The sequence below is a fragment of the Chrysochloris asiatica genome, unplaced genomic scaffold, assembly GCF_000296735.1.
Source record: "Chrysochloris asiatica unplaced genomic scaffold, ChrAsi1.0 scaffold00097, whole genome shotgun sequence".
Lineage (NCBI taxonomy): Eukaryota > Metazoa > Chordata > Mammalia > Afrosoricida > Chrysochloridae > Chrysochloris > Chrysochloris asiatica.
This window is the reverse complement of record NW_006408615.1, coordinates 10,827,429-10,853,856: the sequence shown is the minus strand read 5'-3', so window position 1 is coordinate 10,853,856 and position 26,428 is coordinate 10,827,429. Positions and strand designations below refer to the sequence as shown.

Below are 26,428 nucleotides of genomic sequence, written 5' to 3'. Positions count from 1 at the left end.
GCTCTGGGTGTGGAACCTCTCTTCCTGTCCTCACCTGGCAGCGCTGGCTCTGGCTCCCAGTCTGGGGGAGAACTTCCTTTTCCAAAGTTAGATAACAGGCCAGGCTCTGGCAGAGGATTGGCGCAGTGGCTCCACGTGCTGTAGCTGGCCCGCCCTCCAGGCAGAGGGAAGGGAAGATTGGCTCCGGCTGCAGGAGGGCTGGCAGGCGGCCGAGCAGGGGGTGGCCAGGAGCGCCGGGCTGTGCTGCCCATTGGCTGCCTCGGGCTCCCACCCTGCCTGCTCCAAGCCTGCAGGTCCCCGCCAACCACTGCCTTCCCGCTGCTTCCAAACCCCCTGGGAAGCAAGTGCCTTCTTCGGACATGTCGAGCTGCAGCCGGATTGGAGTGGCCCCTTCCATGGACATGCCAGAGGTCCTGAAGTCCCTGTTGGAGCACTCTCTGCCCTGGCCAGAGAAGAGGGCAGGTAGGAGCAGGGTGACCACGTTGACTGGCTGGTGCCAGGGCGTGGAGGCAACCCAGGCGCAGTGTTGGGCCAGGTCAGGGAGGGTCCCCAGCAACGGCCTGTTTTTGGTCCTTTCCTGGGTGCAGAGAAGCGTGGCTGCCACAGCAATTCAGAAGCCACACTGAGGCCACCAGCCTCAGGACCTGTCAGGGTGCTGTTTGCACATGGACCAGGGACAGACAAGAGGGCCTGCTGGTAGAATCTCAAGGACACTGGTCACTTATGAGCTTCCCTGCCCTGCATGTTGGGGTGCGCAGGGGAGAGGGAGAGAGTGAGGGTGGGCAGCTGGGGCCCCACGCCTGGGAGAGGAGTCTCTGTTCACCAGGGCTGAACTACAGCTGTGAAGAAACTGTTATGTAATAGGTCCCAGGCTGGAACCCCAAGTTCCTAGGATACCACCAGCAAACACGTGCAGGCACAGGAGAGCGGGAGTAGGGTGTGGACCAGGTAATGTCTTGGCCAGCACCAGGTGCCTCCCATCCTGCCTGGGGGCCTCCAAGCAATGGTCAGCTTAGGGAGAGTTGAGGGCCTGCCTGCTCAAGGCGCTCTTACTGACACATCCCTCTAAATCTCTTCTGTCCAGCTCCTCACTGCTCAGCTGTCCTCTGCCGCCCAATGTCCCCTCAGGCGACTTCTCCTCATCCTGCTAAGCAGGCGCCCAATAGAATTCATCACCAGGCAGTCAGGTTGTCCCCACACTTCCTGTCAGGCTTGTCCCCTAGACTTGGGAACCTGAGGACAAACACAGTCCTCCTCTGGCCCCAGGCAGTGGGCTCAGGCAGGAAAGGAGGGGCAGTTGACTGTGATCACAGCAGACTGTATCCGAGGGAGGAAGACCCATCCCAGGACTGGAGAAGCATCCCAGAGGACTTTCATGTAGCTCTGGGTCCGAGGTACCATGGTTTCCAATGCTGGGGCCCTAGTGGGCCTTCTAGAAGGTGCTCCTAAGCCCATGTTAGCACGTAGGACCCCAATGTGTCCACCAGAAGTCCCTCTCAGGGGACTCTTTGCAACTCACCTGACAGATGTGCCCCAGGTGAGGCCACGTACACAAACAGACCCCAGCTTTTGTGGCATCTCTGAAAGGCCCAGATGGGTGGGTAGAACTGGAGGACCTTCAAAAGCCAGAGACTGAGGGCTCCCTTTGTTGTCTGGGCACCAAGGGTAGGTGGTAGCACAGCCCGCCACCCTGGCATTCCCCCAGGCCATCCCAGTTTTTCTGGGGAAGCACAAATTACAGCTGGTGGCCCGCAGCGAAGCAGGGCTAGTTCCCAGTTGGGCAGGGAAAGGCTCCCAGGGACGACTCAGGGTGAGGATCATAGGCCTTTGAACAGTGATGGCAGCTGCTGGCCACGGCACTCCTGCTGGTCTGCAGAACCCTTCAGTGGCAGAAAGACCTCTTGCTTACTGCAAGGGGTACATCCCGGGCCACACTGAAAATCTCAGGCAGAGTTTTGGCCCAGCACTGGCTGAAGATTACAGGTCTGGTGCTACTGGGCAGATAGAAACAGCATGGGCCAGCATCGTGGCCACCTCCAGTCACCTGTGTGTGTGACTTTGCTGTTGCTGTTAATGCCTGCAGCCAACAGGGAGCGTAACATAAATGTCAGTGCACCCCAAAAGACCCCACTCATTACTGTCCCCCATGCAGCTACCAGTTTCCAAAGCTCCCAGGCTCTCCAGATGGTTTATACAAATAAAAACATCTACCTAAAAAGCAATTGATCTTGGTGCAAAGGGCACACACCTGGCATGGGAGACTTGCTAGGCTGGAGCAGCCAGGAAGCGAGCACTCGGAAGAGTCTGTTGAACCCAATTCTTTCCCCACTAGCTACCACTCTGGCTGTGGGACCAGAGGTGGCCAGTCTCACCCCGCAGGAAGCTAGGGGATCCTTACTTTGGACCCTTGCTCTGGCAACTTTGTGTGATGTCCCTTTGTGGGACGGGGGCGGGTTGCTTCCCAGGAGACTGAGGACCGGTGCTCTCTCTCCTTTGTGCAGCCCCATGACTGTGCCTCGGTACACATTTAGGTCAAGTACACAGTCCAGCTCATCTCCTGTGTGAGGGAAATTTCCTAGACAAGCCAGGCAGAGTGAGAAATTCTAGATATGCTCAGGCCTCACCCTCCGCAGCAGCCTGTCTCATAGTTCAGAGACTCGCCCTGAGCTCCCACCTCAGCCTGACAGAACCTCTTCCTCTTCCCATCCCTGAAGAAGTAGACATTCCTCAACTCAGCGGGCCAAGCCTCCCCTGGCTTCAGGTTACAATGGCCATCTGGCTGTCCCTCACCTGTGGTAGGTCTGGACCCCAGCCTCTGAGCCTGTTTCCCCTGTGTCTCTCTCTGGGCCATGATCCCTGAGGGCTACTCTGGCCTCTGCTCCAGCCCTTTGTCCCCAGGATCCTCTGCCAAGAACTACTCCTGTTTCAGACCTCTCACTCCAGCTTCTTGATTTCTCTCATTTTCTTCTTCCTAGCTCCTCACACCCCACTCTCCCTGTACACCATGGGGCCTGGGTGGAGTCCCGAGACTGCCCCTGACTTTTCTGTTAGCTTGGCTCCCTTTTCAGGGGACTAGGTACCATGAAAGCATACTCCCAGGATGAATAAGACCTTTTTCATCTTGGGCTGGGCAGGCAGGGTCCCCTAAACCAGAGTCACTTTTGCAGGAAGCAGCACAGGGCTTATGCTGAGAGCCAAGGAGGAACGGGGCCTCGCTGTGCCTCTCCCTCTCCAACCTGCGAAAGGGGCAAAGCACAGTTGCTTACGCGCTTGCTGCTGAGATCAAATCGTTGTTCCTCGTGAAAATTTTGGCAAACTGCATATATGCAACCTGAGCCCTAGCCCCACCTCCCCACCTTCCTGCCTGTGAGTCCCCTCCTGGAAAAAACTTGTACCTGTGCATGCACATGTGTGTGTGTGCCCACCTACACACACACACACAGGGCTGTTTCTGTGGAAATATGTGCTGGGGCTCTCGAGGGCAGGCATTGCCAGCAGTTTTGTACCAAAAGGTTCGGCCCAGCAGAGCTGGCATGAGTAAGGACCGTGTCCCAGGCAGCCTGTCCCAGGGACTCATGAGCAGAGAGGCAGGGGTATAGGGAGGAGGGGCTGGATCTCTTCCCAGGGATGGGCCTGGGCCGAGGAAAATGGGCAGAGAGGGTGGATTCAGGCCAGCAGGGCTGTCCCAGCATGGTCCATGTGGTAGCCTCCACCCGCAGCCCAGGGGGTCCAGAGCAAAACCGAGAAAGCTTGATGTTTGCTTCAGGGGCAAGGATGGTGGGGGAGTTCCCCTGTGCCGAGCATGTGAGCTAATTTAAAAGAAAAAGCAAAAAAAAAGCCAAGGGCCATGGAGTGGATGTCAGTGTAAAAAAGGTTTCTATAGGTTTTTTTGGGTTTTGCTGTATATGTGTATATATATATATATATATATTCAACTTTTTATTGTGAATTGAGTAAAGGTAAACAGACAAGATCATCAGCTTTAATTTCAACTCATCATATGTTTTGTTTCATCTCAATGAGTACTCTCCCCTCCCTGTAACGAGTTACCTGCTTCCACCTTGTGGCTTCCTTTCTACATCTTATTTTTCCCAAATTAACAAGGCAGAAATATTTGATGTACACATGGAAGATAAAAAAAATATATTCATTTAAATGTCCAAAGGGCAAGAGAGCCTCCTGCCCACAGGCACACAGCCTTTCTCAGCCCATGGGCCTAGAGTCCTCAGCTGCTCTGCCTCTCCATGCCATCGCCTCAGCCACCAGCTCTGCTGTCGTCGCTTTTCTGGGTAGAATCTCATGCTCTTCTTTCTTGATAGCCCTAGGGTTCTCTGTTCCTGAAATGGAAGATTAGCTACTTCCCCCTTTTAGTTACACATCTACAATTACACTTGTGGCAATCACGATTAATCCTGCTAACAATTACTCACAATTGAATCATAAAATCCTATCAGCATCCTCTCCCATGCCCTTTTTACCAGATCCATCTGGAAAAGAAAGAAACAATTCTGTGGGGATTCTACCTTACCCACCTCATTCTGAAACTAAGTACACTCGTGAAAGCTTGTAAGCCGGCCACTCTGTGCCTTTATAGCCCCCCATTTTTGATAGCCAATGTCTAAGTTGCCGGTCCCTATCAACCCAGTGCACTGAGTAAACAATCTTGATCCATGGTATGAAGAGTCCTTCCACTTTGGTTAGAATGTTGAACAATTGCATCCATAAACAATGGTCCAGTTTTTCAAATTGCAGCAATTTATGCATGCTCTCTGTATCAAATTTCTTTATCTTCATCCGGTCCAGTTCTGGTCAGTTAGCCAGCCAAGCTACATCAAATGGGTACTATTGGCAAATTTGGGAGTTCTCGCCCGCCTCCCCACACTTCAGCCCAGTTGGCCGCTTCTCTCAGCTCTAGCCCCCAGTGGCTAGGTCAGTGTCCACTCCATAGGGTTTTTAACGGCTGTGAGCTTGCAGAACTAGATTGCCAGACCTCTCTTCTGAGGCACCTCTGGGTCAATTCGAACCACCAACCTTTCAGTTAGTAATGCAGTGCTTAATCATTTGCATCACCCAGGGACCTACTCCTCCCTATAATTCCTTGACTCCTCTGGTGGGCAAATGAAGACCGCTCTTGGAGAGAGGGGCCACCCTCAGGTCCAGTATGTGTCTCCAGCCTCTCCTTCCTTCCTTCCTGCCTTAGGGGCCTGCAACCTTATTGGCTACCTCCCATCACCACCACTCAAGAGAAACGCAAGTCAACTCTCTTTAAGTCCCAGACATTCAAGACAGCTTCCGGGGTACCCTTTCCAGGGCTTCGCATTTTAATGGAGCCCTGGTGGTGCACTGGGTTATGCATTGGCCTGCTAACTGAAAGGTTGACAGTTTGAATGCACCAGTCGCTCTGCTGTCTGCATCCGTAAAATCTCACAGACACCCTAGGAAGCACTTCTCCTTTGGTCTGTAGGGTCACAAAGAGTCAGGATCAAGTTGATGGCAGTGGGTCTTGGTTTCTGAGGCAACTGCCGGCCACTAAAGGAATGAGTGCTGATTGTGACAGCTCCAAGTGCCGGGCATTGCTCTGCTGTTCTGAGACCTGCCTACAAATAGGAAGTATCTGAAACCATGTCACAGGATGGGTCCTCTTCAGTCACCATGTCATTGGACATTGACTGATCACCTGGCACTTGTGTTCTATGAGAGAGAGACAGATGCTAAACAGTGAGGAGGGCCAGGGCCAGCCCTTCTGAGGGGGTAACTTTTGATGCTTGGACATTGAGGAGGAGCCAAGCTGAGGGAACAGCACCTGCAAAGGGTCCTTCCTGGGGCAGGTGAAATTCAATGTGTCTGAGGAATAAAAACCCATCGTGAAAATAAAAACTAAACAGAAAGGTCACTGTGGCTGCCAAAACTCGAGGGAAAGAGAAGGATGAAGTGAGGCTGGAGGACCTTGAAAATTTCCCGACCTTCCTCCACTCCTCCTGGGGAGGTGGTAGGTGAGCCCCAGAACCATCCAAGATGGAGTAATAATGAGTTTACTTGAGCACTTACTATGTACCAGCTGCTATTCTCAGCACTGTGCCTGAATTAATTTCTTGACTTCTGACACTTAGGCACAGAGACATTAAATAACTTGCCCCAGATCACAGTCAGGAAGTAGAAGCAGCAGACCCATGTGGTCCATCTCCAGAGCCCATATCCTGCCCCTGAGCCTCCTTACCTGGAGAAACCCTGGGAGGTAGCCGAGGCTGAGTTGAGGCCTCCTCTCTGGAAATGGCATTCACAGGCAGCTCTCCATCTGTAACCTGAGCCCTGGGCGTAGACAACATCCCAGTCCAACAGGAAGCTAGTACTCGGGAGAGTACCGATGAGATGAGACAGGCAGAAGGTACTTCCCTCTGGAACACACTGAGTCTGGACGCAAACCGCAGAGCCCTGAACTATGTAGCCACAGGTATGCGGAGCTGCCAGCCAAGGCTAGTGCTGGGGGACTTGCAATGAGGAGGACGGCTCATGTTTGTAATTCCAGGTTCAATTAGGAGTCAAACACAAAGACTGTTAACATTAATAATGCTCCAAATGTATGTGACTTGGCTCTGAATGGGCTGTACTAGTTCTCCTACCAGCACTGAAACCAAAGCGAGCCAACAAATATTTACTGAGTTACCTACTAGCCTGGACAAAGCTCTGTGCTTCGTGCATTGCTGCTGGCAGCGGCCACAGATAACACGTCTTTGTTGGAGCTCTGTGGAAGCCTTCTTGTCCTGTTCACACTCAGAGAGCACGGGTCACATTGTTCTGTGAGTCAGGAGACGGAGTGGGGCTGTCTTCTGACATGCTGTGTTTATAGCCAAAGAGGTTATTATGGGGTATCCAGCCAAAGACTGGAATTTTCGCGCCTCTGAACTTCAGTTTCAATAATAATCATCCGAATTGGCAGAATGGCATTATGAAAGTCACTTGGTTTGCTCATGCTCAATTAAGCTTTGTGACCTGGGCTGCTCAGCAGGTTTCTAGAACATGAAAGAGTAGAATTTACAGCTAGTCTGGAAAATGGGCATTCCACAGCCCCTCTCTCCCAGAGCTTAGGTTACAGAAGCCACCCTCAGGCCCACAGCCTTGTCTTCACACCACCAGTGAGTCTATTCCCGACCCCACAATACCTGGATGGAAGGGGATGGGGCTCTACCTGTTCTAGGTGGGCACTGGCATTGCTATCACAAATAATCCTCAGAACCATTGACTGAGATAAATGGGTACATTTCTGAGTCCAAGAGGAAAAGAATTGAGGCTCAGACAGGAGAATTCACTTACCCAAGGTCACACAGCTGCTGCCCCAAGACCCACGCCTCCCACGAAACCAGTGCACTGACAGCACATTACTACAGAACAGGAAGGTGCCTGCCGCTTCGTAGCTTTAACGTCTTAAGCCACACAACAGCCAGTTCTTTTTCATGGCATTTCTTTCTTTGTTGAACTCACAGGCATTGTGGAAATTAGCTACTTCCTTTGTACATTTATTCTTCCACCAAGAGAAGGGCAGTGCTGGGATAAGCACTGGACTGCTAACTGCAAGGCTGGCAGTTCAAACCTACCAGCCACTCATTGGAAACGATACATGGTCTCTCTCTCTAGGACAGAACTGACTTGATGGCACTTAACAACCACCAAGAGAAGGAGAAAGGAGCCCCCGTAGTGTAGTGGGTTGCATATTGGGTTGTTAACTTCAAGGTCAGCAGTTTGAGTCCACCAGGTGCCTCGAGGCAGAAAGATTTACAGCCTGAGTCGAGACCGACTCCACGGCACACAACCACCACTACCACCACCACCACAAAAGAAGGGAGAAGCAGGCCAGGTGGTGGCGCTGCAGTTAAATGCTTGGCTGCTAACAAAAAGGTTGGCAGTTCAAAGCCCCACAGTGAATCCATGTCGAGAGACCTGGTCATCTTTAAAGATTGTTGTTGTTGTTAAGTGCCGTCGAGTCAGTTCCGACCCATAGCGATCCTGAACAGGGTTTCTGAGGCTGTAAATCTTTTCAGGAGTAGAAAGTCTCATCTTTCTCCCTTGGAGCAGCTGGTAGTTTCGAACTGCTGACCTTGCGATTCTTAGCCCGATTCGTAACCACTACGATACCAGAGCTCGATTACAGCCCAGAAAATCCTGTGGGATGTTTCTATTGCCTGGGTCACAGTGTATCAAAAGCCCCAGAGAAGGCAGCGGTCTCTGGTGCAGTCCTATTCTGGCTCTACTAACAAGGGACAGTGGGAGAGTGAGGCGCTTCTACCTCTCCTTCCATCACGTGCAGAAGGACGACAGCAACGGAAGGCTCCAGCCTCCAAGATAGTGCTGTTGGCTGTTCCCAGGTAGTAGTGTAGCAAGCCTACAACGTGCAATTAAGCACAAGCGAGAACGTGTTTGTAATGGTCCTGCAGTATTTGCGACACACCATTTGCCCTTTGGTTATCCAGGGAAAACCCCCTCTCTGGGGAGTCTCAGTACAGGAATTTTAAGTCTTAAAGTCCGAGCCTGCTTCCTCATTTCCTGCCAGCATCACTTGCCCATTGGGTTCGCTGCTAGGTAGTGGCTGCAGCAGGCATCACCCCTTTTGGATAACTTGTTTTAAAAAGAATGGAAGCCTTTACTTCTCAGAAGAAGGTATTTAATCAATACCACATATTACAACTTTCACAAATCCTCTTGCACCTTGAAAAATGTTTGCTTCAAAATGGTCACGTCAGCCAGGAAAATCCACATTTCACTCCAACCTGGCAAATCTCTCCATGACCAAATTTGCTTTTTTTCTTTTAAAGCTGCACATTTTGTTTTTCTCAAACTCCTTGGAATGTCCTTTGAAATTTGTTTCTAAAAACCTTAGTCAGATTCTTCTAAAACCATCTTAGCCACATAGAGAATTCCCACTAATGATTTCTACGCCAGTTTCTGTATACGTGGTATTTCCACCACATTTACTGGGAGTGAGGCACTGCCCCAGCCTTTGGGACCATGGGGACACCAAGAAGTGACTGTGTCCCCATCAGTTACAGTAAGAGCATCAAAAATTTAGCATTCGTTGCAGGTTTGCAATTGTGCTTTTTAGATGTATTGGCTGGTGGGGCTGCGGGCAAGCTGTTGAACTGCTGATCACAGGCAGTGTTTGTATTTTAAGAGAAGATGGGGGTCCTACCCACAAAATGTGTAATCCGGACCTGGTGTAAAGGAGTTTTTTTGTTTTTGTTTTTAGGAAAAGGAAGGGTAGGCCTATTGAAAAAGTGGTTTGCTGAGCTGCAAGAAGCTAGCTAGTTCAACCCCTTAATTTGATGGATAAGGAAACTGGGCTTTAGTGAAACACAAGGGCTTTCCCAAGGTCAAGGTTGGTTAAGTGGGCCGGCCTAGGAGTGACCCGGCCCAAGCTCTGGGCAGGCCTGTTTTCCCCACCCAGGGGCCTCCAGGAACGCGCTTCCATGCTCGCGTTTATCTGGCCACCACGCCCGCCCCTGGAGCCCTAGGCAACCTGACACCGCTGCCTACCAGCGTCTGCCCAGCCAGCCCCGCCGTCCCCACTGCCCAGGTCTCCGCGGCCTGGGCCGTGTCGCCGGTCCTGCCCTCAGCCAACCCCTGGGTCACATGGGAACAGGGGCGCAGGCTTAGCTTTGCGTCCGTGTCCCGAGACCCAGGGCAGAGTCCCCGGAACAGAAAGGCCCGCCCCTGCCCTCCCGTCCTCTCCCCGCCCGGCCGCAGCCCCGCACGTGCTGTGCCTCGTGCACCGGCCGGGCCCCGCCCCCGCCCACCATTGGCTACTCCCGCGCACCCCTCCTCCTCCTTTGCCCCACGCAGCCCACTATGGGTGCTGCTCCACGTGATCCGCGGGGGCCGTCCGCGCAACCCGAGCGGGCTCTCTGATTGGGTGACTTATCTGTCTGTCCGCTCCCAGCCCCACCTCCCTCCAGTGGCGCGTCGAAGGTAGCGCGATTGGTATGAGAGAGCAACGAGAGAGGTTACGGCTGTCTAGGAGAAGGGCGGAGGTTATGAAGAGGGAGGCGAAGGCGAAACCACTGGTGGAGGGGAAGGAGCTGCCACCGAAGAAGGCCTATGATAACTACCCCTGCAGGCGCCAATCAGGTGACACAGCGGAGGGGGCGGGGTCTCCGGCGTCGCTCCTCACCTGGCCCCGCACGTGTCTCGCGTTCCCCGATTGGCTAACCAATCACGGCCCGGGAAGCGACGCCTGCCCTTCTTCTAGGGTGGACCAATCGGAAGCCGCGATCCGGGAACGCTCGCCTAGCCTCATGTATAGTTAATGAGCCGGAGCCGGTCCGCAGGCGGGGTAGGGATGGAGGGAGGTGTGTGTGTGGAGGGGGTGTGCAGCCGGGCGCCTGCGCAGTAGCTGCCCGAGTCGGCAGCTGCAGCGGGTCGCACGGCTCCGGCCCATCTCGGGGGGCGGGCGGGGCAGGCGCGGCGCGCGAGCGGAGCGCGGGGCACGATGTCCGACGCGGGCGGCGGAAAGAAGCCGCCTGTGGAGTTGCAGGCGGGGCCGGGCCTGGGATCAGGGCGCGCAGCTGGGGAGAGGGGCCTACCCGGCTCCTTCCCGCTGGTCCTGAAGAAGCTGATGGAGAACCCCCCGCGCGAGGCGCGCCTGGGTGAGGGGGGGCTGTCCGCGCAGCCCTGGGGGCGGGGCTCCTGGGGGCGGGGCGGGGCGGTGTGAAGGCGGGGCCGGGAGGTCGGAGGTCATGGTGAATTGGTCCGACGGAGGGGCTTGGGGATCAGGGATGACGCGGGCCTGGAGGACAAGGACAGAGACTTGGGAAGAGAAGGTCGGGAAAGGGTGAGGAGGGTGGGATGGGGTTGCGCTGAGGGGATTCATGGAAGGGGACCGAGGCCGATGGGCCTCTTAGCAGCCACTTAAAGATGCTGGGCCGGGTTCCTTCTATGGGGATGCCCGCATTCGAATCACTGGGGATGGTTTTTCAAAATGCTGCTTCCTGGGCCTCACCCTCCGCTGCTCGCTCCCCCCAATCTGAGACTCCTGGGACAGGCATCTATTTGCGTCTTAAAGTCCCCCACCCCATGATTCTAAAGTCCACGAAAGTTAGAGAAGCACTAATTCTTGTACACGGACGGATGAGTGCCCCCGTTGGGGGGGGGGGGCGTCTTCACCCCTGTGCAAGGATCCCCACCTGCTAGACACTGGAGATTTTTTGGAAATGTGTCTCCTGGTCACTGCTGAGTGTGACGTGGGGGAAGGGTGTTAGGAGGAAGGGTTTGGGCACCTTTTGGAGGCCAATTGGCTGAAGCAGATATAGGGCCGCTGGGTTGGATGAGACCACTGAGGCCTGAACCTGGTCCCAGGGAACGAATGTAGAAAGCAGGTTTGGCCGTGGTTTGGAGCCTGGGAACATGAGCTGCAGGAATAGAACCGATTGTGGGGTTGCAGGTGTACTTTCAATCAGAGACCTCTGAATTTCCAAGAACCATAAGTGTAGTTCTGGGGTTTGGGAAGGGATAGGCCTTCTGAGCAGTGCATACTGGGGGATTGTCTCTTTCAAACAGCCATTTCTCTTCCTTTCCTGGGTGTGTGCAGAGCTCGTCCCTACACTGTCACTGTTAGGTTATAAATAGCTTTGGCACATCAGGTGAGGCCAGGCTTTCTCTCTTGCTTTCACAAATCCCTATTGTTTGTTTTTAAGGAGATGTTTTGTTCTAAATGTGGGGCTGAGGCAGGCTGCAAGGACAGGTATATACATATGGCAGGGTTTGGTTAAGATAGTAGCCATCTGTGATCATATTTCTGCCTTGCGTTTGCAGAAGGCACAAAAAACACTTTGACATAATTTTGGTTCATATCTTCCCCAACAGACTCATAGGGCACTGTCTCCACTTTCCAGATGAGGAAAGCTGAGGCTTAAAGAGATGAGGGTGCTTCCCCGAGGTCACTCAGTGATTCCTTATGACTCTCAGTCCGGGGGTCTTTCTACACTGTCACACTGGCAGCCAGCCACTGGTGTTAATCCTAGTGACCTGTGTGATGGGTGTAGGCCTTTATTTCCCCTTAAAACTTAAAACTACATCTTAAAAGCTTAAAATAGCATTAATTGCTTAAAAATCCTATTGCTGTAGAGCCAAGTCTATCCCTACTCATATTGACCCTGTAGAACAGAGAACTGCTCCCAGAGGTTTCCAAGGAGCGCTGGTGTGGCGCTATACTGGATCACTACTAACTGGAGAGCACACAACCTCATCTTTTTCCTGCAAAGCTGCTGGTGGGTTCAAACAGCCGACCCTTCAGTTAGTAGCCAAGTGCTTAACCACTGTGTCACCAGGGTTCCTCCTGCTCTTTGCTTTGGTCAGGCAAAACCTGGACCTCATTGTTGTTTTTCCTTTAATATGGCTGTTTCTGTTTTCTCCCCACACAGGTGCCCTCACCCAAGGTAGCTTACCATTGTTATTGAACAGACTGTGGAGCCCAGGCTTTAGGGGAGCACAGGAGGTCAGCTGACCTCCCCAGCCCACCATGATTAGGCAGTTTTTACTACCTAACTAGTTTTCAACCAAAGCCTAGAGCAGAAAAGAGTTGCAAGAATTCAGATTCACTTGTAATGGAAGCCCTGACCAAGGGCTGTTTGTCTTAACTTCCAGCTCCTTGACTTGCTGGGTGTGTCCATTTTTATTGGACCAACAGGTTGTGTTTTGGATGCTGTGGGTTTGGAGTCCATGTGTGACTGGATTATTTCCAATGTAATCATCTTTGATAGCTCCTTTTCACTTTCGAATCCAGAGTTCAAAGTTGTCGCCCTCAATTTGGAAAACCCATTATGAACTTGTCATGATTTTATCTCCCACTTCCTTGATTCGCCTCCCTGTCACTTTGATTTCCTTCTAACCTTGTCACATTTCTCTCTTGTCTTTTTCTTCTTACTGTCTTCTCCTGGATATCCACAGTCATAACTTTTTGAGATAGTTAACTGAGATCTGGCCTCCACAAATTGATTTGTTTTGCTTTGAATGGGAACAGTCTTTTCCCTTCAGCTTCTCCCTCCCAGAAAACCTGCCTTCAGTCTTTCCTGTTGATTCAGGGACAGAAGTCTCTTGAAGTGGTTGCTTGGGGAAAGGTCCTGAAAAGACAGCTCCAGGTACTCTTAATAAACCAGAAGGAAGTCTGTTTGTAAATCCACTACACACTTATGCAATATACAAATAGTCCCTGACTCACAGCATGGTTTCATTCCAACCTAAAGACTGTTAGTTGTAAGTTCTCACAGAAGGCAAATACCTCTTTTTAGGTTGGCATTATTATTGCCTTTTGTTTTCAGTATCTCTTTAACTCCAGTCTTCATTTGTCTTTGAATATCTGCAAATGAATATCTGAGGATGATAATATCCACAGATTCTGCATGCTGAAAAATTGTGGGTAGTACATGTTGCTAGCAACAAGACTTACCAAAAAACCAGACAGCTCTCACTGGAAGGAACCTTGGTAGTGTAGTGAATTACAAGCTGGGCTGCTAACCACAAGGTCAGCAGTTTGAATCTACCAGTTGCTCCAAGGGAAAAAGATAAAGCTTTATACTCTCATAAAGATTTACAGCTTCAGAAAACCCTATACAGGGTCTCTGTGAGTCAGAACCAACTCCAGGGCACATGACCACCACCACCTTATTGTAACGACACAAGGTATATGATTTTTTAATGTAGGTATGATGATCTGCTCTGTAAAACTTCACTGAATTCACAATAAAAAGTTTAATAATAAAGCAGTCTTGAGTACAGCTCATCATTACTTGAAACTTTGGAGGTTGTAAGTCAGGAGCCACACAGTGTCACCACACCTAGTGTCTGTTTGGCTCTGTGTTGCCCCTTGAATGAAACAGAAATGAATCAGAGTAGTTCTTGCCCTCAAGAAATAATGAATTTCTACCAGGTGCTATACACACTGGAAGACATTTCCCAATGTGATCGCTAACCTTATTTACAGAAGAGAATACTGAGCTCAGAGACATTAAGTCACATGGCTAAGGTCGCATGGCAGAGCTGGGATTCCATCTCTAGGCCAGTTGTGTGAAGAGGCGTGACTGGAAGGGAAGGGCCAGAAACTCCCATTCCTGTCCTGTCTCCTTTCTCTTGCAGCTGCTAATCCCACAGCCGATTCTGTATTAACCTCGGGGCTCAGCAGTTGCAGTCCAGCCCCAGAGCATAGAGGCTGGAATCCGGACGCAGTGATGGGGACGCCCCCTGCGGTTCCCCGCCAGCGTGGTGTCTCATCACAGATTTTGTGTCTGCAGATAAGGAGAAGGGGAAGGAGAAGCTGGAGGAGGACGAGGCGGCAGCGGCCAGTACCATGGCTGTCTCTGCCTCCCTCATGCCGCCCATCTGGGACAAGACCATCCCGTACGATGGCGAGTCTTTCCACTTGGAGTACATGGACCTGGATGAGTTCCTGCTGGAGAATGGCATCCCTGCCAGCCCCACCCACCTGGTCCAGAACCTGCTGCTGCCTGTGGCCGAGCTGGAAGGAAAGGAGTCGGCCAGCTCCTCCACTGCGTTCTCACCATCTTCCTCCACTGCGGTCTTTCAGCCCTCTGAAACCGTGTCGAGCACAGGTTGGTGATGGGCCTTTGGGCAGGGCCACCTGCCAGCACCTAGCCAAGGGAATCAGTCCAGTGTTCCCTGAGGCCTGCTTGTGTCCACCCCACCCTGCAATGTCCCCTTTCTTCAAAGGATGGTCCTGTTGTACCCAATAACATCAAACCTTCTGCTCCCCTCTCTTCTGCACAGCCCCTGAGACTGCAGATACAGAATAGAGCAGCATCTACATCAGGCAGAGGCCTTGTGCTGGCTGGTGGGCTGCAGAGAGGACAGTCAGGTGGCCATCCAGCCATCTCTCCTCAGTGCTCTTCTTGCCTACAGAGGATCGGGATGCTCAGGAGAGGATATTCATATCGTCTGTTACTAGTCTTATTGTTTTTATTGGTAGTGTAGCTAACAGTTACTTAGCATTTAACTTTATACCAGGTATGAACACGTAATCCTCACAGGAACCTTATGATAGTGGTACTGTTATTACCATCTTACAGGGAGGAATCTGAAGCACAGAGAAGGAAAGTAACTTGCCCAACCACACAGTGGGTTGTCGAGGCAGCGCTTGAACCCAGCCAGATTCCATGTAGGCAATGGCATGAAGAATGGCATGGTAGCATTCCTGCTCCCCAGCAGCAGCGTCTTTAGGGTCCTGCCTTCATCCACTCATTCTTTTTCTGTCCTTTTATTTCAGGCAGTTTGTTTGCTGTTTGTTTTCATGCCCCTTGGACATAAGCCCAATAAGGGGGAGGCCCCTGACCCCTTTATGGAGGGCTTGATTTGAGGTACACAGGCTAACGACTCCTGGGAAAGACCCCAGGAGCTGTATGGAAGCCAGGGAACCCACTCCTTAAGGAATTCCCATGCACTATTGTTTTTAATTCATTATGGATTTTTAAGCCAATAAAAAAGTAACCAAGTATGGTAATGAACTTCCAAGACACCTTAACTCAGAGGCAGTAATTCCGAACTCATAACCAGTCTTGTGTTCTGTACCTCCTCCATTCTCCCACCGGGTTATTTTCCATCATCTTCTAGATGCTGTACCATTGCATCCATATGTATTTCAATTGCTGTTATTCTTAAGTGCAGTCAAGTTGGTTCCAACTCATAGCGACCCTTTATAGGGTTTCCGAGGAGCAGCTAGTTGGCTTGAACTGTTGACCTTGTGGTTCATAGTTCAGTGCTGATCCTGCAGTGCCACACCAGGAGTCCAAATATTTCAATACGTAGCTACAATTAAAGGTCCTTAAAAAACAAAGCAAAAAAAGAAGAACAAAAGTACCAACTTTACATGTGAAATCAAGCTTCTCAGCATTCGGATTTGTCTCATAAACGCTATTGTTTATTTGAGGTAGGGCTCACATTGCATTAGGTAGATATGTCTCTTAAGTCTCTTGTGTAATCTACCGGCTCCCCTCTTCTTTTTCTTTGCAATTTCTTTGTTGAAGGAACCACATCATCTTTCCTGCAGAACTCCCTACATGCTGATATGGGTATATCCCTACAGTGCCATTTAACTTGTTCCTTGCCCTGTTTTCTTCCTGTAGGCCAGCAGTTAGATCTGGAGGCTTCATCTGACCCTGGTAGAATGCCTATCTGATGGCAATTCATTTTCATGCTAGCCAAGTTGCCTTAGAAGACCCCCATCCCATTTTGTCCCTTAGATCATCTAGGTGGTATCACTTCTGATTATTTTTCTTAAAAGTTTCCTAAGGTTTATACAATTCAGTGATTCTTCAAACTAAACTACCGTCCCCGACTGCTCTGTGAGCTCAATTCCAACTCACAACCGCTCTAGAGGACAGAGGAGAACTGTCCTCTGGGTTTCCAAAGTGGTCACCTTTACGGAAACAGACTACCTCAGCTTGCTTTCTCAGAACTGCTGGTGGATGGCACCTGAGCACTTTAATCACTGTGCCATCAGGCCTACACCCAGTTGAGAAAGTAGAACGCTATTGGTAAACCAGAAGCCCCTTGTGACGTCACTCATTTATTACTGCCCCAGGAGAACCACTGTTCTGATTTCCATTGCCAGTTACCTTTATAGTGCTATTCGATGCCATCGGGTCGATTTTGACGCATAGCAACCCCAAGTGACAGTAGAACTGCCCCATAGGGTTTTCTAGGTTGGGAAGATGGAAACGCATCATCAGGTCTCCCTCGGAGCTGCTGGGTTAGCAGCTGATCACTTCACTGTTGCTCCACTAGGGTTCCTAGCTTTATGGTGGTGGTGGTGGTGTGCCCTGGAGTCGATTCCAACTCATAGCAACCTTGTATAGGGTTTCTGAGGTGGTATACCTTTACAGGAGCAGAAAGCCTCATCTTTTTTTCTGAGGAGTGGCTGGTAGATTCGAACTGCTGACCTTGTGCTTAGCAGCCCAGCTCATAACCCACTAAGCTATTAGGGCTATTATACACAATATAAATGATGTGGGCACCAGAATCTCTTTACATCAACAAAGTACATTTACAGAATCAACTTACTGAATACTCTTGACACAGAGCAAATTCACAACACATGGGAAGTGATACTTATACTAAAGAATTGTTCATATGCTGGAAAGGAAAGTGAGACTCTCTTCTTCCTTTTCTTCAGTTCCTCTGTAGAAAAGATATGAGTAGTATTGTATCTTTTGTGTGTGGCTCCTTTCATGCAACTCTGTGTTTGTGAGAATCAGCCGTGTTGTGTGTTGGAATGGTTTGTTCATCTCCATTGCTGAGTAGTATTTCATTGTTTTAACGTCCCCACAATTTATCCGTTCTTTAAACCAGTAGACAAAGTGGTTGTATCAGCTTATACCCTCACCAACAGGGTGTGTGAGCTGTAGTTGTAACTGGGCATTTCAGAGAATGTCACAGATGAATTACCCCCTAGACTGTTCATCTCTGCCTCCCAGACGCCTTCCTCTTCCAGCCGAGGCATTTGAAGGCCTTAGAATCCATTGTGAGAGTTTGTCCACAGAGCTGTCCCCTTGGTGGGGGCCCTTGCCCCCAAGCCTCTTTTGTGATCTGTTCCTGGGTCCTCCTCCCACCCTGTCCCTGAAACTCAGCCCCATCTTGACATTTGATTGGCTGTGTTGTGTATAGCATTTCTCCATGGTGGTCGCCGACGTTGACTGTTGCTGCCCGTATAAAGTTTGGCAGGCCCCAATGTCTGCAGTCACCACATAGATTCCTGGTCATTCACTCCGCTGACACTCAGTTGTGTTTGTAATCACCCCCTCCTAGGATACAATGACTTTCTGTGCAGGGGACCCATTAGAACCCTAGGCTGATCCTGCCATTGCCTCTGCTTAGGCCCTCTGATGGCTTCCCTCCCATCTTGGGTAAATCAGTGCACTTACCAGCAATTGGGACTGGGTAATTTTTTGTTGGAGTGGAGGGAGGGACTGTCAGGTACATTTAAAAATATTGAGTAGCATCCCCAGCCTCTGCCAAATAGATACCCGGAGCAACCTTCCAGTCCCAGATTGGCCAGTGGTCCCCTACAGGGCAAAATCATCTCATTACAATGACTGCTTTGTCTGAATTAAAGGCCTTGCATGATTTGTTCTAAGGAGCTCTGGTAGCATAGTGAGTTACCAGTTGGGCTGCTAACTGCGAGGTCAGAAGTTCAGATTAGAATTCAAACTCTACTTCCATTGTTGACCATCCATGTGGGCTCACCTGCTGGTACCTGACCCCCATCTGAATTGTCAGAGACTCACTGAGTCCAATGCCTGGTATGACTTGGGTACTCAGAATTTGGAGTGTAGCCATCATTCCATGTGTGTCCTGAACCCACTCAGAGAAACTCAGCTGTTTCTCATTACTTGAGAACTTGAGACCACAGGAAGTTAAGGAGGTTTAATGATTGCATGTTTAGCTTAACATCTATGGAGGGGAAAACACTTGAACAAACCTGTCTTTTTTGAGGCCCTCTGTTTCCTTTTGAGCATGCTGTTCCTAAGGGGAAGAATATTGTCCCTCTTTTGGCTGTGGAATTAGTCTACCTCAGCGGCTGGAGCCAGTGTTGTCTGTCTTCCCCCCGTGGCAGGGGTTTATGTGCCCCGGAGACTCAGGCCGGTATCTGGTGTGCTAAGTCAGTCTCCTCTATCCAGCGGGCTGCTTCCAGACCAGCTGCCTTCTGTGTCTTTCAGAATCCTCCCTGGAAAAGGACAGGGAGACACCCAGTCCCATCGACCCCAACTGTGTGGAGGTGGATGTGAACTTCAACCCTGACCCTGCTGACCTGGTCCTCTCCAGCGTGCCAGGTGGGGAACTCTTCAACCCACGGAAGCACAAATTTGCGGAGGAGGACCTGAAACCCCAGCCCATGATCAAAAAGGCCAAGAAGGTCTTTGTCCCCGATGAGCAGAAGGTAAGTTGGTGTCCTTGCTCAGTGAACATTCGAGGTGTGCCTTGGAGCCCAGGGTTGTCCTGCCTCACGTGTGTTTGGTCTGGAGGAGCCTGCCCGATGTAGACACCATTTTAAAAACACAAGTTCCTGCCACAGTTTGGCAGAACTGAAGGGAGTTGGTGGTGGTTGGCCCCACGTGACTCCCTGTAGTTTTTCAGAGAACTGTCCTCACCTGGGGGATCCTGTGCCAGCTGTTCTGGCTTTAGTCCAGACACTGGGCAGAGCTCATGGGCCACAGGAACTAGGACTGAACAAGCCCTTACTTTGAAGGACAAATGATAAGTTTGTATGAGTTTGTGTGTGACTATCCCCAGGGAACTACAAGCAAAGAGCAAGCTGATGGGTCTGTCAGGACCTGGGGGCAGGGAGGGATGCTGACAGTTTTTCCCATCCTTTCCTATCAAAAACGCACAAGAAGGACTTTTCGTTCAGGCTTTGGGTTCAAACCCCACTTTGCCACCTACGACCTAGCCATGCCTCTTGGGATGTTTCTGAGGTTTTAATAGTGATGATGACGATGGCAACCATTCACATGGTGCCTCCTGTAGGCAGGCTCTGCTCTAAGCAGTTTGGATATACTAAGACATCTAATGGGAGTCATGGTGTGGCGCTGTAGGATAAGCACTGGATTGCTAGCTGCAAGGTTGTCTGTTCAAACCTACCAGCCACTCCTCAGAAATTCTGTATAGGGTCACTATGAGTCGGAACTGACTCCGTGGCACTTAACAACATTTGAGTGGCAAACACTCCCATAAGGGAGTTGCCGCTGTTATCCTTGTGTGATGTCGTTATCCCTCTGAGACCTTGAGAGGTGAAGGAGCTCATCAGTGGGCTGAGCCCAGATGTACAGGCCTGTCACCACTGCCAAGACGTCTGTGTGACGCAGAAACGGTGCTGCTTGCTGGATAGTTCAGTGTGGGCTCCCAGTAAGCAGTCCCCTTCCTGTCACTGGGTACCCTACCAGGGACTTGGCTTTGCCACCCTGCCTCCCAGAGGGGAAGGCACTGTCTCTCCAGGTGCCTCAGTGCTCCCCAGCCCCACCCAGGGCCCCAGCAGAGCCATCAGGAGGGGAGTCTGGGGCGGAGCAGTAGTAGAAGAGACAGGTTGGAGAAAGACAGGAGACCCACAGAGGCCACTTCCCTGCAGGATGAAAAGTACTGGACGCGGCGCAAGAAGAACAATGTGGCAGCCAAACGGTCAAGGGACGCACGGCGCCTGAAGGAAAACCAGATCACCATCCGGGCAGCCTTCCTGGAGAAGGAGAACACAGCCCTGCGGACGGAGGTGGCGGAGCTACGCAAGGAAGTGGGCAAGTGCAAGACCATCGTGTCCAAGTATGAGACCAAGTACGGGCCCTTGTAACCCGTGTCCCCCACCCAGGCAGGGCACTGCCTGCACTTCAGACCTCTGCCTGGGGGCGCCCTGAAGCCCACACACATGTGGGGACTTAAGACTCTCCAGGAGCGGTCATGTCTAAGCTTCATTATAACACGGCCACAGCACGTGGGGCCCTCCCCCAAGGCCGGCCTCCTCACTGACGGGGAGCGTGAGAGTCTGCGTGGACAGTGATGCCGCCTCAGTTTCTGTGCTTGGATGTCCCAGCTGAACCAGAAGGAGAACCCCGGAGTCCCCATTTCTCCTTTCACAGCATGGGCTCTCTGATGCTCCCTCGGCCTCTGGCCTGGAATGCCAGGGCTGTTTCCATAGAACGAGTCTTGTCACCTGCCCTCATGTCTTCTCAGGTAGCAGGCGTCACCCCACCCTCCCCAGAAAGGCTTGAGAGGTATGTGGGTCCCACTCCTGAGAGGGGCTGTGGCCCTGGATGGCGTTGGAGTCCGGCCTGAGGCACAAGTGCACCCTGCCCTTCCTAGCCCCTGTTGCTGGCGCTGAGATCTAGAGGCCGGCTCTCTCTGCCCAGTACCTGCCATGGAGTAGAGACTCCAGGCCATGGCCTCTGAGCTCTGACCACCAGGCCACTTGTGGAGGCCACCTGAATCTCCTTTGTCGCTGGGCCACTGGGCCTGCAGTTTCTTTTCATCACCACCCAGGAACGAATCTCAAGTCTTGGATTGAAGAGGAAACCCCTTCCCCATCGGGGGAGCATTAACTTTCTAGACCCGTGGGGTTTGTAAACTGGCCTCCATGGCCCTGCACAAGAGCTGGGGCGTGTTTCTTGAGAAGCGCCCGCTTTTTCCTGCTCTGCTCACTGGTGTGGCCAGGTGAGAGGCTGCTCTCCCTGAGGCAGCAGACAGCCCCTAGGGGGCTGCGAGATGTGCTTCCTGTGAGTCACCTTCGGGACTCTGCAGACAGCTCATCTAGGGGTTATCTATCGAGGTCCCAGGGCAGTCTTATGGGATAGCAGGCTCCTGGGACATTTCCCCAGACCTAGGGTCCCCTCAAGGAGCCCTGGGGGTGCTGTAGGATAAGCACTGGACTGCTAACTGCAAGGTCTGTAGTTCAAACCCACCAGCTCCTTCGTGGAAGAAAGATGAGGCTTTCTACTCCATAAAAAATTTACATCCTTGGAAACGCTATCCAGGGTTGCTGTGAGTCGGTATTGACTCACTGGCAGTGGGTCTGGGTTTTTGAGGGTCCCTTCAGTATTACCCCAGGAGGTGCAGGGCACCCACACAAGCCTGGCCCCAAGATGGAGGAATTCTTCTTGCATGCAGGTCGCAACCACTTCTTTCTCTTGTGTGGCTGGACTTACCCTTTGGCTCTGCCCAGAGGATGAACTGAGGAAGTCCCGCTCCTTTTGATCAGTGGGGCACCCTCGGGGGGCGGGGGGCTGTTTATTTGCTCAGGGCAGAGAGTGTCATTGGGGAGGGGCATATTTGGTCATCTAACCACTGGTGTATTTAAGGTGGCAGCTCAGAGGCCTGGGCCCCAAACCAGAAGCCTTTTCATAAACACTAATGGGAAGACCAGGGGAAAACATCCCCTGGTGTAGCCTAGATCCCAGGGAACTGCTCATGCACATCTCTGGGGACTTGACAAGGATCCCAGAGGTCAAGGGAGGTTACCCCTGCCCTCCAAGCCCCTGACTTTGACTCTCTGGTTCTATCCAGACCATGTACACATTTTCCATTCTGTTGTAACCACATGCAGGGCAGTTGCATCTGGCATGTCGATGTCCTGTCTGGGCAGCGTGCCCACCCGCCACTGGCCCTCTGGTCTGGCTCTTCACCAAGAGGGCTGTTCTCGGTGGTTATTGGGGGAAGCGCCTCAAGTTTCCCAGCTCTTCCTTTTCTTTGGCTAGAAAGCGTACGGTTTGTGTGTCTTTCCATTTGATTTTTTTTTAAAGAATCCACACTTATCCGAGACTGGTGCCCACGTGCCAACCCAGTGGGTAGGACAACAGCCTAATGGCTCTCCTCTTTGTCCCACTTGCTGCCTGGTCAGTGTCTCCCTCCTCCTGAGCAGTGGATGTCTGGGTCCTTCCCCAAGTGTTTACTGGGAAAGAGGGGCACTGTGGAACCCTCTGAGCAGAACCTTGCGGGACAGGAAAAAGCTGGCATTTTGGGAAGAAGAGCTCAAGTAAGCTGCTGCCCTCCCTGGCCCCAGAATTTCATCTTTGCAGGTGGCACCTACTCAGTTTCCGTCTCGGAAACGTGTCTCCGTGGCTGCTCCTGGGGCTCACAGGCACAGAGACCCCTGTGCACAGGTCCTGAACAGCACTGGAGGCTGAAAAAGCCGTCTGAAATGGCTTCCCCTGGGTTCAGGAAGGGCCTTCTGCTTCCCAGGGGTCCTGCCCTCGCTGCAAGGCAGCCTTATTACAACCTCAGAACAGACCAATCGTGAACGACTAGGATGTTGCAGGCCTACACATGAAATAAATGCATATCTAGCTATAGAGATACATATGTATTTAGAGAGCGAGAAGTTTTCAGGTGGTCAGCAGCTATGTGGAATACTGGGTCAAAGGAAGAGGTTTATCTGTTTGGGTCCTGAGTTTGGGGAGTAACTTAGCAGTAGACCCTAACTTTCAGGAAGCCTCACCCTGCTGAAGAAGGGTTTGCTGTGGCCCCGGGAGGTCAGCTGCTGCCCTCATAGTCCTCTGTGAGGCAGGGCGCTGGCAGTAGAGCCAGTAAAGGAAGGCCCATTGTGCTAGCCACTCCCCCGCCCACCCTGGGCCCTGGGAGCTATGTTCCATGTAATGCAAAGGGCTGAGGAGCCCCGGTTTCATTGCAGAACCCCACCCCAGAGCTCCTTTAACATCTGTTAACTTAGTGCAATAAATTTTTTTAGAAAAACGGCAAAGGTGACTTCCAGGTGGCTATACTGTTTTACAGTTTGGAATTGCCGGAACACCACTTGGTTTTATTTTTCTAAGTGCATGTGACAGATTAGTGTGTGTGGGGGCCTCCACGCTCTCCCCTGGGAGCTGGCCTGCCTCCTCTCTCCTTTACCTGTGTGGGGAGGAAGAAGAGGAAGGGGAAGGACCAGCCAGAGAGGGCAGAAGCTGACTGCAGCCCATTGGCCTTAGGTGTGTGTATGTGTCACTGCTGGTGGCTGGAGTGATGTGGCGAGAGGGAAACCGGAATGTGTCCTTTTCAAAACAAATTAAATATTTTGAGAAGAGAATTTGGGGGTGTCTGTTTTGTATCATGCTGTGTGTTGGCCTTGAACCTTGAGGGTCAAGCAGGAAGAAGTTGATCTCATGAGAACCTTCCCAGGTACCTCTGTCTGTCATCACTGTACACCTGACCAGGGCATCTAACTGTGTCTCTTGTTTACTCATCTCTTCAGTGGAACACACTCCCGCCCTGCTTACCTCACCATTTATTGGGGAAGGACAAATAAAATATGAGACCACGATGCCATGTTAACACATGAAAGTGTAGCCAACCAGTAGGGAGACAGGAAACTGCTTGTGAAAAGGACCCAGAACTAGGACCCTTGAGGGCCACTGTGGGTAAAAGAGGAAGACGGGAAGGGCTGGGCCCTGGTCATGCTTCCTTTTCTTCTCTTGTCAAATGTTCTGTCTCATGACCCTGAGGTTTTCACAACTTAAAGGTTGCCAGTGTTGTCACCTGCTCAGGGTTGGCTTGAGTTTCCCAGGGGCATTCAACTGGAGGTGAGGGAAGGGCAGAATGAGGTGCCACCCTGGACCATTTCTGCTGCAAATGCTCCCAACCCCCCAACACACACACACACCCCCCCGCAGTGTGCCCATGGTTTGAGGCACTAGAAACCACATGTCATTTTCCCCTAAGGGGCGGAAACACTTGGTCTTTGGAGACAGTGGCTGGTGAGGTGGGTTTTGTTTTTTTTCTTTGAAATAGCCATTGTACAGTTGGACAGATAAGCCTCAAATCACAGCCCCCCAAAAAACAAAACCAAACCCACTGCTCTGGATCCTAGAAGACAGACCAGAACTGCTCCTTGGGTTTCTGAGACGGTATATCTTTATGGGGACAGACAGCCTCCTCTTTCTCCTGACGAGGATTTCAGCTGCCAGCCTTGTGGTTAGCAGTCTGATGCTTAACCCACTGCACCACCAGAGCTCTTCAGATCACAGCAACAGTGCCTGAAATTCAGCCTCAGAGTGGGGACAGACTAACAGCGGTCACTGGGCAGGTGAGGTTAGGGCAGGGCCACAGTCTTCCCTCCACCTCAGAGCTGACAAGAGTTCTCACACTCAGTATCTGGGTGAATCCCACCAACATCCCAGATCCCAGAGCTGGGGGCTTGGACACCATGTCGCTAAACTCCATTGTACAGAAAGGGAAACAGCGTTTACTTAGCAAATACATAGCATCTTATTTTGTCAGCTCTGCCTCAGGTCCTCACAGTTTGGTGGGAGAGACAAGGGAACCACTGTTACTAAGTGCAGTCGAGTTGGTTCTGACCCATAGTGACCCTGTATGGGGTTTCCAAAGAGCAGCTAGTGAGCTTGAACCACCGACCTTGTGGTTCTAAGCAACTTTGCAGTCCAGCATATTAACCCACAGTGCCACACCAGGACTCCAGGTGAACACTGTACTGACGGAAACAGAATGATAGCCGTTTGTGGTAAATAATTCTTCTGAGATTGGGGAGCTGAGGGAAAAGGCTAATAATATTGGGGGAGCGTGGTGTCTGTGGGTGGCACTGAAGCTGAGTGGATGTGAATTGCCCCCAAGGCTGACACACAAGTGGGGGGGCAGGGCCTGACACCCCACTGTCTACCTGCAGACTAGGCCTGCTGGTTGGATCAAGGGCTGAGATACAAGGAAAACAGTTGTGTGGCAGGAGCCCATGGTGACTGGAATCTTGACACCCTCTGCCTCTTCTCCTTGAAGAATTTCCCAGTTGGGAATAGAAGCCACGGGTTGTAGGTGTAACTTAGAGTGAAATGGCTCTAGGGGTCAAATCTTGAGTCCTGCCCAATCCCTCAACCACTATGGGGAGTGATCGGACCCTAGTCCTGGGCATAGTGATTGGGCAAGTGATTGGGCAAGGGTGAGTCATGTGACCCGACTGGGCCTATGAGGTCCTTCCCTTGGATCTGTTTTTCTCCATGGTGACTTTTATAACCAGCCACATTTTACCCCAGCATTTGTTGCTCTCACTTGGAACAGAGATCTGGGCAGCCACAGGAAGAACGAGGGCTATAGATTCAGAAGATGGTAATGCTGTGCCAACTCAGGACACAGGCTTAGGAGACCCACAGTCCTGCCTCCATCCCCAACCTGGGTTGTGATCTTGGGTAGGTCACTCCACTCTGATTTAGGATTGTGCATATAAGTGCTGGACAGAGGGCAGACCCTTGGCAGCTGCTGTGATGGTAATGGTGGGATGGTCTTGACCAGCTGGAGCATGGGTGTCCACTGGAGCATGTGGGAGGCAGCCAGGGTCACGGCAGTGTGCCTCAGGTGAGTCACTCCACCTCTCTGAGGAGTTGCCCTCTCTGTACAAGGAGGCTGTGGTAAGGTCAGCCTGAGCAGTGTGTGTCAGACACAGCAGCTTGGCGTTCACACTTTGTCCCCTAACCTCTACTGGCTCCCTGGTGGACACATTTGCAAAGCTGGGCCCACACCTCCTCTTTGATTGCACCCAGTGACCAGACAGCCTGTCTGCACCTCCCTTAGCTGTGCCAGGCTAACCAGCTGGCAGCCCTTGACGTCATCAGCTAATCTGGGCAAGCTGCCAGCTGAGATAGGGTGAGGGGCAAAGGAAATGGGAAACAGCCTCCAGCCCCCCAGCCAGTCAGGAATTCTCACTGCTTTTTACTCAACAGACCCTCCCCACCACACAGGCGGGCACCTGGGCCGGTTAGGGTTAAAGAGACAGAGAAGGCAGCCTTTGATTTTGACAGCAGCTCAGAAGAAACCCGGTGACCGAGGGTGCCGCTGATCACCTTCCCCTATCTGTCCAACATTGGAGGCAGGGGCATCCACTCAGTCTGAACTCCAAGTCAGCGTAGAGGTGTCCCCACTGTGGGCAGAGGGTCAAGCAGGCCTGGCCTGCTGCCTC

At 51.7% G+C, this 26,428-nt stretch overlaps 1 protein-coding gene across 2 annotated transcripts; it reads left to right on the top strand.

The window, feature by feature from the left end:
• The first annotated feature begins 359 nt into the window (after positions 1 to 359).
• On the top strand, positions 360 to 20,384 carry TEF (thyrotrophic embryonic factor). 2 transcript variants are annotated; one of them, XM_006866874.1, is made up of 4 exons: positions 360 to 462; positions 14,274 to 14,591; positions 18,711 to 18,931; positions 20,117 to 20,332. In XM_006866874.1, the coding sequence occupies exons 1-4, from the start codon at positions 360 to 362 to the stop codon at positions 20,330 to 20,332; spliced, it is 858 nt and encodes a 285-aa protein (XP_006866936.1). The 2 variants fall into 2 exon arrangements, with proteins under 2 accessions (XP_006866936.1, XP_006866935.1); XM_006866873.1 differs by lacking the exon at positions 360 to 462 and adding an exon at positions 10,449 to 10,634 and having other exon boundaries at positions 20,117 to 20,384.
• The last annotated feature ends 6,044 nt before the right edge of the window (positions 20,385 to 26,428 follow it).